Below are 13275 nucleotides of genomic sequence, written 5' to 3'. Positions count from 1 at the left end.
ATATTATAGACATGTTTGTTTGCATTCCCGATGTCTGAAATACAGGCCTTGTTACCAGTTAAAGAAGTACCTTTATTCTATACCTTCATGTTAACACTACCCCTTTTAGTCTTGAATTCCTAACTGTTTCAACCCCACCCAAGAGACAAAATATATTTAATACCTGATTTAACACCGAAACAAGTTCTACTTGTATGAAGTGTGTATGAAGCGAGGTGTGCTTATTCCATTTGCTTGACAGAAAAAGAACTAAACTGGATGTAGAAATGAATAGTTCCTCTACTGTTAGGCAACACTTCCCTCCAAGTGTTATAAATGCATAATTGTTAATAAATATGAAATGGAAAGAATCCTATACTGACCTAAAGCCTTTAGTAAACAAGATACAAGAAATATCATTTGTGGCCCAACTTTCAAAATCTCACTATGGCAGGAATGTGCCATATCACCATGTCTCCTAGACCTCAGTGATTTCAGAAAAAGTTTTGAGCTTCTGTGCACATTTTAGTTTTTTAACTAAACATATTAAAACATCTTGATATTATCTTTTATTAAATTTTTTAATGTTTATTAATTTTGAGACAGAGACAGAGTGTGAGCAGGGGAGGGGCAGAGAGAGAGAGAGGGAGACACAGAAACTGAAACAGGCTCCAGGCTCTGAATTGTCGGCACAGAGCCCAACGCCAGGCTCAAACCCACAAACTGGGAGATCATGACCTGAGCCAAAGTCACACACTTAACCGACTGAGCCACCCAGGCACACCGATATTATCTTTAAATAAGAGTCACAGAGCCAGTGAGTAAGGAGCCAGGATTTGAAGGTCGGCAGTATGAATTACTTTGCACTATTATGCCTCACGATAGTAGTCTTACAAAAGGAGGCAGATTCATGGGTAGATCTCCAAATGAAAAAATAAAAGTATAAAACCAAAACTATTTAAGGAAAGCAGTGTGGGATAGTACCCGTGCTCCTCCAAACCTGACCGTTTTCAAAGAGAGTATACTAAATTGTGTGTTCATATACCTTTTTTCAAAATTTATTCTGCTGTATGTAAGCTTTCCAAGGGCAGACAGAGACAATACTGCACGCTTACTTGACTCCAGCTTTAAGAATAAAGCTTAGGGGCCACCTGGGTGGTTCAGTCGGTTAAGCATGCAACTTCGGCTCAGGTTATGTTCTCGCGGTTCATGGGTTTGATCCCCTTGTCGGCTCTGTGCTGACAGCTCAGAACCTGGAACCTGCTTCGGATTCTGTGTCTCCCTCTATCTGCCCCTTCCCCACTTGCACTCTCTTTCTCTGTCTCTCAAAAATGAATAAATGTTAAAAAAAAAATTAAAAATTAAAAAAAAAGAATAAAGCTTGGAACAAGTTAGCACATAGTGAAGGTATACTTTAATATATTTATTTGAGAAAGGTATCCTTTTAAAAACTATTATTTTTTAAAACAAGAGGTAAGTAGGGACCTGTCAAAAACAAATTTAAAAAATACTTGTTAACTGATGCAGTTTAAAATGGTATGCAAGAAGAATCTGTATTAAAATATTCCCTCTGGGCTTCTTCTCTGACCCCCAGTGCTGATTCCCCAAAAGAAGAACGGACCAAGGAGACATGGAACACTAATTTTGGTTTGTAATATTTTTAGTCTTGATAAAAATAAGAAATGAAGAAAAGCATTAGCAAGATGTAAAAAGGAAGAAATTCAAAATGAAAAAAGTAAATAAAGAACAACAAAAATACATTTCAATCCCGGTATTACCTGGTTTCTATAAAATAGACTTAAGACAAAGCATTCATCTAAAACAATTTTTCTACAATAAATTCTGTGTGTGTGTGTGTGTATATTCATTTCTGTATTTATTTTCTCTAGTTGTTAGTTATAATGGAATAAAGAACCAAGAAAATATAAAATTTACAATAATGTACAAAGTCCTAGCAATAACCATTTAATTCTACTGAACAACCACCATTCAAAAACACTGTCAATTCCACAGAGGAAATACTCTACTTAAAATTCTGGCCAGAGGGCACCTAAAACACATCAATTTAACAAGTGCAACAAGATATCCCATGGACTAAAGAATACAGACAAACAGTACAGAGTATTGTCATAAGGATCAGAATTCATGCCATTTTATTCACTTAAAAGTTAGCTAATATTCTTATGGGGAAAAATTAAAATTATTGTAGCTTAGTTTTCAATTTTCTTTTCTAGGCTAAATTATTTACCATAATGTTTATATTTATATTGAACTTGTCCTCCAATCAAATTTATAATCTTTATCACATATAGTAATTTTTAAAATATTTCCTTATAACATAAGTCCCACAGTCCTTGACAATCCTCAGGGCACCTCTGAGAAAGATTTAGCCATAAAAAGTAATTGAAATTGTCAATGCATCCTAAATACTTATGCTCATCAATCTTTCAGGTAAATCTACATAACTACAAATACTTTGTAAAGATTTAAAGCTAAAAGGTTTATTTTTAATTCCATCAAATATTTGGATATAGTTCCAAAAGAATCTTAACGTATCATAATTCATTATATAAAATGAAAAATGGCATTAGGCATAAAAAATACCTGTGAGTGATTTAAAGAGAATGCCTATCACCGAATGAGATCTGCAAAGAAAATTTTGAGGACTCTTCAGTGTGTGTAGAATGCTTTTGAGCTAGAAAATACCTCAATTGGTGAATAAATTTGCTAGACCTGATGTCAGAGGGATTTGAAAAAGAACTATTTTGCTGATAATTCTGAAATACTTTTCCATCTGACTCATCAGACTGATAAAATTCAAGGTAAATGAGGGGCGCCTGGGTGGCGCAGTCGGTTAAGCGTCCGACTTCAGCCAGGTCACGATCTCGCGGTCCGGGAGTTCGAGCCCCGCGTCAGGCTCTGGGCTGATGGCTCAGAGCCTGGAGCCTGTTTCCGATTCTGTGTGTCCCTCTCTCTCTGCCCCTCCCCCGTTCATGCTCTGTCTCTCTCTGTCCCAAAAATAAATAAACGTTGAAAAAAAAATTAAAAAAAAAAATTCAAGGTAAATGATAATCTTAAATCTTCATAGTAAAAACTTTGCCATCAATTTACAACTTGCTGAGGGTTAATTTGACTATCATTAACCCATTGAAAAATATAGTGGTGATTATCCAAAAGTCTGGGATTATAACTACATTTTTCTCCACCAATAGTCACTGTCATTTCATTATCTGGCAAGAAAAGCTTCTATGCGTGAATTCAAGTTTTTATCTCAACAATGTTTCCTGAATTGGCAGTTAATTAAACTACAACCATGTACCGAACTGCAATGAACTGCACTAGAGCAAAGTTAGCCACACTGTAGTGAACATGTGCTTATTTCTACCTACTTCAAAACACTATCATCTAATCCCCAAGTCAGACTGGACCCTCCTTCTATGTTCAAGTATTTTTCTGTGTGCTTCCTCCAAATGAAAACTTACAAGCTTCTCACAGTAACCTGTACTAAGGAAGATGGATGTGAGGCTGCTGTTGTAAACAGCAAAGCACTTCTTATTCCTACTAACACTCACTACATCCACGCTGAGTTTTCTTAATCTAGCCAGCCAATCTAGATACTGAAAGGACAATGTCAGTGGCCCAAAGGGCTTAGGTACTTAGCACTTAGTTTAAAGGGCAGAGAAAATACTGCTAATAAGTATAAAAAGGAAGCAGCCTAAGCTCATGGACATTATTTTGATAAATCTTGGACATACTCATTCCTTCCACCAGGCTCTAAGGTCCACAGCAGCCCCTATAAATCACTGAGGGCATTCTGACAATTAGGGAACAAGAAGAAACCAGACAAGGATCAAACCACTTCTGCCTTCGAATCCCACTACCAATACCAAGTTAAAGAAAGATCTTTAAAACAGTTAGCTCTCTTCAATCACTCCCACTAATCACCATGCATTTTTCCTCTGAAGAAAACCCTGGAGTGGTGCAATGCTGTTGAGATGATGACTGTTCTAACAGCTATTTTAAATCTTAGGAAATAAGTTTCAGCTGTGAGAAATACCATAACCCCCCCCCCCCCCCAAAGCTTCCCTGCCCACCTGAAAGTTGGTCTAGGACAGTGAATGCCTAAGACAGTTGTTTACGAAACACTACCACAGAGCCCTGGCCATTATTTGCTGCAAGATCTAGGAAGGAAAGGAGCACACCCAACCCACAAAGATACCCATTCTCTCACTGTAGTTGTCATTCTCCTTTAGCCCAGTTTATGAAATTCTCCCCAGAGAAGCATAAGGAAGCCTTTAACTCCCTTCATCCCAGATCACTGGTTTGGCCTCCCTGACAGCACCAGGGGGCTAGAGAAAACTCTGGTCTGTCCAATCCACAATCCACAAAAGTCCAGACAACTGGCTTAAATTTTGTTTTGGTGACTGCATTCTTGAAATATGTGGAAGGAATGCCCAGGAGACCTTCATTAAGCAATAATACACACTAAAGGAAAAGACTTCAAAGAGCCTTGTACAATTGAACTTACTTCTCCATTGTTTTTTCAAACTCCCTTAGAAGCCTGAATTTTCTTTATTTGGTCAATGAACTGGTTTCCTCCAAGTTTAGATGCAAGGGTTGAAATTTTTAAAAAATAAATTGGTTCATAGGGCACCTGGGCGGCTCAGTGGGTTAAGCATCTGACTTCGGCTCAGGTCATGATCTTACAGTTCATGGGTTTGTGCCCCAGATCCAGCCCTGTGCTGACAGCTCAGTTCAGATTCTCTGTCTCCCTCTCTGCCCCTCCCCCACTAGCACTCACGTTCTCTCAAAAATAAATAAACATTAAAAAAGACTTAAAAAAAAAGTAGGGGCGCCTGGGTGGCTCAGTCGTTTAAGCATCTGACTTCAGCTCAGGTCATGATCTCACAGTCTGTGAGTTCAAGCCCTGCATCGGGCTCTGTGCTGACAGCTCAGAGCCTGGAGCCTGCTTCGGATTCTAGATCTCCGTCTCTCTCTGCCCCTCCCCTGCTCATGCTCTGTCTCTCTCTGTCTCAAAAGTAAATAAAAATATTAAAAAAAAAATTTAAAAATATAAATTGGTTCATTGTTCACTCATAAGCATCAGTACAAAAGTGGAGCAAAAACAGGTAATAAAAAACAGTGACTACTATCGTGATAGTCCTACAGAGTCAATGGCTCTAGGGGCACGTGGGTGGCTCAGTAGGTTAAACATCTGACTCTTGATTTCAGCTGAGGTCATGATCTCACGGTTCATGAGACTGAGCCCCACCTCAGGCTCCATGCTGATAGTGTGGAGCCTGATTGGGATTCTCTCTCCTGCCCGTCTCTCTCTTTCTCTCAAAATAAATAAATAAACTTAAAAAAAAAAAAGTCAATGGCTCTATATTCTTCACATTCAGTAAAGAGAACAGTCTTAACTCACAAGTGACTATGCATTTTCTGACTATGATAGAGAGAAGTATGTAGCATGATTAAACTTGTGTCAAATGTTTTCCATCTCCTTCTAAGGTTTCCAAATGCCATTCTTAACTCACTCATCCCCTTACTCAATTCCTTTTGTCTAATCAGTCCTTTTGTCTACTTGCCCCTTCCAAACCCAACTCCTCCATCTTTTGACCTCATACATCAGTGTCCTGCTCCCCAAATTAAACTAACTTCTCAAAGATTTGCAAGACTCAAGGTATGACCATTTTGGAAATCTCTGCCTTATCAGTTTCCCCCTTTACCTTAAATCTCTACATTTCTCTCATCTTCATCACTAATTCTCTTAAGTCTCAATTTTCCCTAAATATCTTTGGTTTCAAAGTCCTACAGGTGCTACCAGGACAATCACGAAAGGATTACAACAACAAATAAGGCTGCAAAGGAATCCTGACCATCCTTCCATAGATTCAGGAGCAAGAACTATTTTGTTTCTGTCATATTTACTGCACAGAAACACCAGAGCAATGAGCAGCTTTTTTTTACAAAGGCCACCAGATATACAAGGAGCTGAACCACCACAAAGGCTCCCAAATTTCCCTCCATTCTCATTCCTGGTTTCCTGTGAACATTCAGAAAAGATATATAGCTAGAGACTCAAATTAAAAAAAAAGAAAAGAAGAAAGAAAAGAAAAGAAAAGAAAGGAAAAGAAAAGAAAAGAAAAAAAAAAGAAAAGAAAAGAAAAGAAAAGAAAAGAAAAGAAAAGAAAAAAGACATTCTCTGGTTGTTCCAATAATTTTATGGAAAGATCTACTGGTATTATTAGCTCCAGCTCTGACTTCCTACAGTTTTCAAGATGTGAGGTAACTACCTGACAGAACATGGCTACACTGTCCTCATCCCTACTGCCAAAAGCCATGGGCCCAATGTAGTTCCATCACAACTTCAAGGGTAACCTTGGATAAATTCCTTCATATCTCAATTTCCTAATGCTTTCACAGACAGGGTTGAAAATGTTTTCATTCCCTAACAGGAGTATTATACCGCATCATTAGAAATGTGAACTTATTGGTGGCAAATGTTATATGAACAGGTTTTAATACAATTCTGTATATTTATTTCATAGTTAGAAAACTATCTTAACGTTTTATTGTTTTGTTTGTTTCTTCTAGATTTCTTAGTTTTATATTAGCATGAAAGCAAAACTAGATTCTTCCATTTCATTTCTCTCATTGAGGTCAGCATTACCTGATAACAGGTTTGTGGGTTTCTTGCAACTGTGCCCAGCAGAAAATCTACTTGTAAGTGGGCATTCAAAAAACAGTGTTTGAATGAACTCCTGAAGAGGAAATCACCCCTGGCTTATTTTCTATATGGTAATTTCCTTATAACCAATCTCTCTAGTTATATATCTTTCAATTCTCAAGGATCATCTGTAGATAAGCTTATTTTAATTGCTCCTAAAATATGCTGTTTGTCTCAAGACACTCCTTTTTTGGAAATTGTTACAAAGCAAAGGACTATGCCCCCGCCCCCCCTTAAAAACTGGATAGTTTCCTAGTTACAGCCTCAACTCTAGAATATTAAATCATGTTAATACTTGATTCCTATACAGTCCTATTTCACTTAAATGAAACAGAATATTCAAGACAGGATAAAAATATATTTTAACTTCAATCACATAGAGAAACTATGATCTTCCATTTTTTAAGGATTTTCTTTCAACATGGTTATTTATCACAAAAGAAATAGTGTGTGTGTGTGTGTGTGTGTGTGTGTGTGTGTATATATATATACACACATATATATATATATATACACACATACATATGGTAAGCTCATATTTTTGACAGATGATGCTAATTTTTTTTAAAGAAATGCATAACTATAGGACAAGTGTTATTTGTAAGATAAAAAGATGGGAGTGCCAGGTGGTTCAGTCCTTTAAGTGGCCAACTTTGGCCCAGGTCATGATCCAACTTCCTTTGGCTCAGGTCATGATCTCATGGTTCATGGGTTCAAGCCCCTCATTGAGCTCTCTGATGTCAGCGTGGAACCCGGTTCAGATCCTCTGTCCCCCCCGCCCTCTCTGCCCCTCCCCATTCACACTGTCTCTCAAAAATAAACATTTAAAAAAAAGATGAAATCACAATTTTATACTACAACCTATGAATATCTAATTTGTTGTCCAACTTCTCATTTTGGAAGTTGGGTAATATTTTTGATTGGATGCCAATGTAAAAACAAAAACAAAACCAGTTTCTAAGACTGGTAAATCCCCCTTGTTTGATCATATACCAGGTTGTAGTACCAAAGTGATTCCTTGGGGCTTTGTTCATAAGAAAAAAAGACAAACTGTTTAACTTATGTTTTCAGTTCTGGGACTTCAAAATATCAATGCTTCTCCATCCTCTAGATACCACAAACTAGAAAGCAAAGGGGAAAAATATATAAATACATATACACAAAAACATATACATATATGTGTATGTTTATAAATGTTTATATATAAACGTGTGTGTGTGTGTGTGTGTGTATATATATATATATATATATATATATATGGCAGGAAAAGAAGTCCTTTTCGATCAGTACACATCTAAATCCTGAATTTGCCTACCTAATAAAGTTCTCAAAAGCTCCCTTCTGGTGAATACTTCCAGTATCCTCAAAATTAAGTTGTACATTTCTAGGCCCAACCTCAGACCTCCTTAATCATATTCTAAGAGAGAGCCTTGGCATTTACATTCCTTAACATGAATTTAAATTATTCTGAAATACCCAAATCCTACATGTAAATGAGAATAAAGAAATAAAGAGAAATAAAGCTACACAGTCATCAAATAACCACTTGCCCTAATCTAGTACATCTATCAAAAGACCTAGAGAATTGCCAGCAATTTTTTCTTTTGTTTTTGGTAATACATAAATTACTACTTCTTAAGAGTTTCACCTCTAACTGCCTAACAGGACATAATAGCTACTGCCAAATAATCTTTAGTACTGGTCCAGTGCATCTTTCTCCCCATAAAAAGTCACCAAAAATCCAAAGCCAAACTGGATATCCAGTCTTCAATGTAATTGTCAGCAGTCCCTTCCGAGGGCAAGATCAAAAATATCTCCTGAGCCTAATGGCACTAGGATTCCTTCTTATAAGCCCTTTCTGTAGGTAAGCATATTAAATAGATTACAGCAGTATGTTAGCTGGACAGGTTAACATAGGATACTCATCAAATGAACCCATTATCAGCAGGTAGAGAGCAGTGCCCAAGAAAAATGAGCCACACACACAGCAAGTTTTGACAGAAAACTGGGAAAGCAGAGAAAGTCGTATTGGAATCGATGTGTACTGACAGTCAAAATGACAAAACAAACTAAATGTGCCTCCTTTACAAATTTCTAGGTCAGAGGGTGAAACCATTGACAAGATTTTAATTGGAAGCTATGTGGTTCTGAACTGCTGAAAATGGTTTTGTTAAGCTCTCACACCTCTCTATATATGTAGGGATATATCAAAAAGTGGTGAAGATTTTATTAAAAGAGGATGAATGTGCAATAAAAGCCAATATCAAGCGCAGTAAATCCTGTGATTATAAATTCAATGGATAATGAAATACTCTACACCAAGACACCCAGACCTAGGGGAGAAGAATTAGATGTACCTATCCTTTGTACTCAACAGGATTAAGTACAAAGATAAACATACTTTCCACTATACCAAGTCCTGTTTAAAGACACTAGAAAATTGTACACCTATCCTTCAAAAGTTCTGAAATAAATAATCAGTCCAGTGCTTAAACCTGAAAAGCACTTTAAATTGCTAGGAGCTAATTTTTTTTTTTTTTTTTTTTTTTACTTTAGATATTGTAGTTTCTATTTCTTTGTAAAGGACACTAGATAAGCTTCCAAGGAGTGATTAACATATTAAAATGATGCACTGTCAAACTGTCTCCAACAGATTCTGGAAATCTGGAAGACTGATAGGAAAAGGATTAAAAATCCAATTTCCTACATAAAAGTTAAAGCACTGCTTCCTTTTTGTTCTTCTCTCTGGGACTTCCCATTCACCTCTCAAATGTGACAATTGGCAAGTATTCACATCTAGAGGAACATGTTTTAAGCGGAGAAAAGGCCCTAGTTCAAACACTTGAGAATGTACTTTAATTCTGGAGGCACAGGTCCACCACATCAGCTAGCAATAATCTTAACCAAATGGGTGACTCAGCCTTGTTGTGGGGAATTTTTTTAAGTGAAAGTTCACATTTAAAATCCTACAAACATGAAAGCTCCAAGTATTCTAACCAGGACAAAGAAAAAGCCTTGGAATAGTCATTTGAAAGGATTTAATGATTTGTATCAAACATATTTTACACTAAAATAATAGATGGTCTCAAAGTTTACTTTTAGCTCAAATTTTCCTTAATTCTTGGTAACTTTACCCGACTATTTTTAGAGCAATAGTAATAACAAATAGAACCTGAACGAGAAAAAAAAAAAATTCAGAAATAAAGTTGTCATCTTTAAGCCTAATTAGTACAGACAGGAAGATGGCAGTAGAATAAAGCATTCTGAATTAAGGACAAGGAGAAAAGAAGGAGTAATTCGAGTAATTCGCAGTCCCATGAATGAAGCACAGCATACGACAAAGTCTGGCTAGGGTTTGGGATATAGTGGACAATGTCTCTGTCTCTTGAGTGGCAAGTGACCCACCTAAACAGGAGTAGATGTTGGCTTCTATTAATGCGACAAACTGTCTACCTGAAGTAACCAACCACCAGCAAGAAAACACATGTCAACTAGGGACTAAATCGTCTAGTTTCGCTGTGAATTCTCCCTTACTGGCAGTATTCCTACTCTCTGCCCCAAAAGGGAATCCATATACTCAACGCCACAAAATGGTAACGCATCTCACCCCTATATTGTGACTCTGGCACTTCTGGTCCAAACAAAAGCCATCGGTTTTAACTAGGGTGGGATTTATTCTGTCCATTCAGTACAGAGCTGTGGCTCTTTGCAGGGCATCCTGCAGGCTCCTGCTTTGACTCTCCCCTCAAGTCACATTGTGATATCACCATGACGGACCCCTGATATTTCATGAGCCTTAGACTGAAACATTGGTATTATCAGAAACCCGTGAAGGGAAGCTTGACCGCCCTGCGGAGTGCCTCAGCAACAGAGGGGAGGGTGCCAATGCGGGCGGGCACCTATTGGGCACAGAACAGGACTATGCAAGCCTTTCCGCAAGTTTCCCTTCCTTCCACTAAATTAACCTGCAAAGCCCCCCACCCCCCACCCGCCCCATTAGGAAAAGTCACGCCGGCAACTCGAGGAAGGACAGGGGAGACCTCTCTCCTTGCACCACAGAAGTTTGGTTTGGCAGTGACCGAGGCTTAACCCTTCCTGCCAAAGAGCCGAGGCCGACACCCGTCTTCTCCAGGGGCAAACCCTGGCGGCCAACTTTCCCCTCCTCTGCGCAAAGCAACCTAAACTTTGCTGTTCGCCCACCTGGCCGCGCAGCGGGTCTGGCGGCACCCGACGCCTCCTGAACCTCGGCAGGCGATGGCACTGACCTTCACGCCAGCCCCTAGTCCCGCGCCGGCCTCTGCCCGCCCGCCCACCCACCTCAGCCTCTAGCTGCCTTCCCCAGTCGGCTTCCACCGCCCCTAAACCCTCGTGGGAAGAAGCCCATGGTGGCGAGCGACTGCAGCCCGACCGACCCCGCGTGTCACGACAGCCAATGTCCCTCTGCTCCCCAGAGAGTCCCGGCCCCGACGCCTCTGGCTGCCTACTCACCGTTAGTAAAGGGATCCATTTTCCCCCCGCCGCGGCTCCTTGCAGCCTAAGCGCCCAAGCTTCCTACTCCAAGAACCGAAGCGGCCCTGTCGACTGAGCATGCCCAGCGCGGCCGCGGAGGGCTGTCGGGGAGGTGCAGCGAGGGGCGGCGCCGCTCCGCCGCTCTGAGGTTCCGCTGCTCCGGGTTTTGCAACAGCTGCAGAAAGAGCGAGGGAGGCCAGAGGGAAAAACACCGCACCGCCCGAGGCCACCTCTCAAGAGAGGAAGGGGAGGAGCAGGTTAGAGCTGGGGGCAGCCTCGTGGGCGGGGCCCGATGAGGCCCCGCCCCTCCAGGAAGTGGGGCCGCTCGAGCTCTTCAGTGCTGGGGGACAGTAGTCAGTCATTTAGCAAATGTGACGGTCTACTGCGTGCCGGCCCGGCGAAGTCTTAGGCGCCGGAGCCGGACACTGCGCCCAAAAAACAACGACCATTGCCCCTCGTAGTGGACATTGCACAGACAGACAATAAACAGACACAGAAGGCACACAAGACTGAAAGATTTGTCCCGCTGAGCATTAAAGGGTGATGTGATGGAGAGTGAGTGGAGAACTAATTAAGATGGCGTGGTGAAAAGAGGCCTTGCTGAGAGGTGCCACTGAGACAGCGATCTGAAGGCAGAGCTCGCGCCTGCGGGCGCAGGTCGCTCCCCGGAATGCGAAGCTTCGGTTTCCCTGAAGAGACTGGTTCCAGATTGCTCACTTCGCCAAGGCCCGAGGGAGTAGGGGCTGTGGGTCATGCCCTCAACAGAGTGGTCCCCTGCGGTCGTTGGCCAGGAAACTGAAGCAAGGGCGAGGACCCCCGCAGGGTCCGAAATGCCCGGGTTCAAGTCCTCAGGCCACAGGTTCCGGGCGCGGCCTCTACATGCAGGCAGATCACAAAACCTGGCTCTGGATTCCCCCGGGCTGCGGGCGCCGCAGTTTGTGAGCAGAAGGCCTGCCGGAGCCTAGCTTTGAATCAACACCTGCGGCTCCCTTGGGTGCAGCTGCTGGGGCCCGCGGACAGGCCTGGCGGAGCAAGGTTGGAGAAACGGAAACTCTGTTAGCCTGTCCCGCCTCTCCTACTCGCGCCATTGCCTCCAATCCCGAGACAGCATTGTTTTCAATGTCAAATCCAGGCATACCCGACGAACCTTCGGAATGGAAGAACCAGGGGCCCAGTGAGCCCCGAGTTCGTGGGGACCCGCCTCCTTATCCCTTGTTCGAAATGGCATCGCCGCCACGCTCGCAGCGAAAGCCTCGGCCCTCCCAGCGCGCAGCCACAGCCTCCTTCCCCTCCTCCACTCCCGCAGCCCTGGCCCCTGCAGCGACTTGGCTCTGGCTGTGCCTCCCTGCGCCTGCCAACTGTCACACACTCCTCCGTGGCTGTCAAAAGCAGGACGTCGGGTGCAAACAAGCCGCCGACGAGCGCAAACAGCCTGGGCAAACAGGGACGCCTGGGGTGCCGTTTAACCCGCACGGAATTAGAAATTAGGTTTTAGAGAAGTGAAATATATGTGCAATATTGTATTTTTGAATGTCAGTTGTACTAAATCACCCACTTTCCACTCACGCTTTAAAACCTCCAATGGATACAATAAAAGTGAAACTCCTGGTCTAACTCTGGAACCTCATCTACACTTGCTAACGATGTTTTGGCCACAGAGGCCTTCTTTCAGTCCCTGGAAGTCCCCAAATTCTACCCGGCATTGTTAACTATTCCTCTTGCATGTTCCTTGCGCAAGAAGGATCCCTTCTGCCTGGTACTTCGCCTGCTGGTATCTTCTTGTCATTTAGGTCTCAGCTCAAATGTCACCTCTGCAGAGAGCCTTTACCTGACCACAGTGGAAAATAGCCACATAGTGTCTTCTCTAAAGACTGGGCCCTCTTCTCTTTTCTTCACAGCACTCATCACTCTCTGAAACAATGTTTCTGTTTGTTGTTTCATTATTCTCAAACTCCTTCTCAAGAATGTAAGCTCCATGACTGCAGGGTCATTACCTTTTAAGGGCTGTATCCTACCGAAGATAAGTATGCCATAAATAATTTATGAATGAATTTGTG

The 13275-nt window shown here is 41.5% G+C and overlaps 1 protein-coding gene across 3 annotated transcripts in view; it reads right to left on the bottom strand.

Annotated features, from left to right (window-relative positions):
* The window catches only part of LNPEP (leucyl and cystinyl aminopeptidase), a 99510-nt gene extending 88008 nt beyond the window's left edge, over positions 1 to 11502 (bottom strand). For 2 of the 3 annotated variants that reach the window (XR_007150936.1, XM_047852987.1), the window contains exon 1: positions 11198 to 11502. Coding sequence is in view for 1 of the 3 variants with exons in the window: in XM_047852987.1 (XP_047708943.1) it covers positions 11198 to 11216 (19 nt within the window). In the remaining 2 variants the exon portion in view is untranslated. Of the gene's footprint in view, positions 1 to 10316; positions 10418 to 11197 lie in introns of those variants that run through there. The other variant, XM_047853002.1, reaches the window with a different exon arrangement.
* Between the last annotated feature and the right edge of the window lie 1773 nt (positions 11503 to 13275).

The sequence above is a fragment of the Prionailurus viverrinus genome, chromosome A1 (genome assembly GCF_022837055.1).
Source record: "Prionailurus viverrinus isolate Anna chromosome A1, UM_Priviv_1.0, whole genome shotgun sequence".
NCBI lineage: Eukaryota > Metazoa > Chordata > Mammalia > Carnivora > Felidae > Prionailurus > Prionailurus viverrinus.
This window is presented reverse-complemented; position numbering and strand designations above follow the sequence as displayed.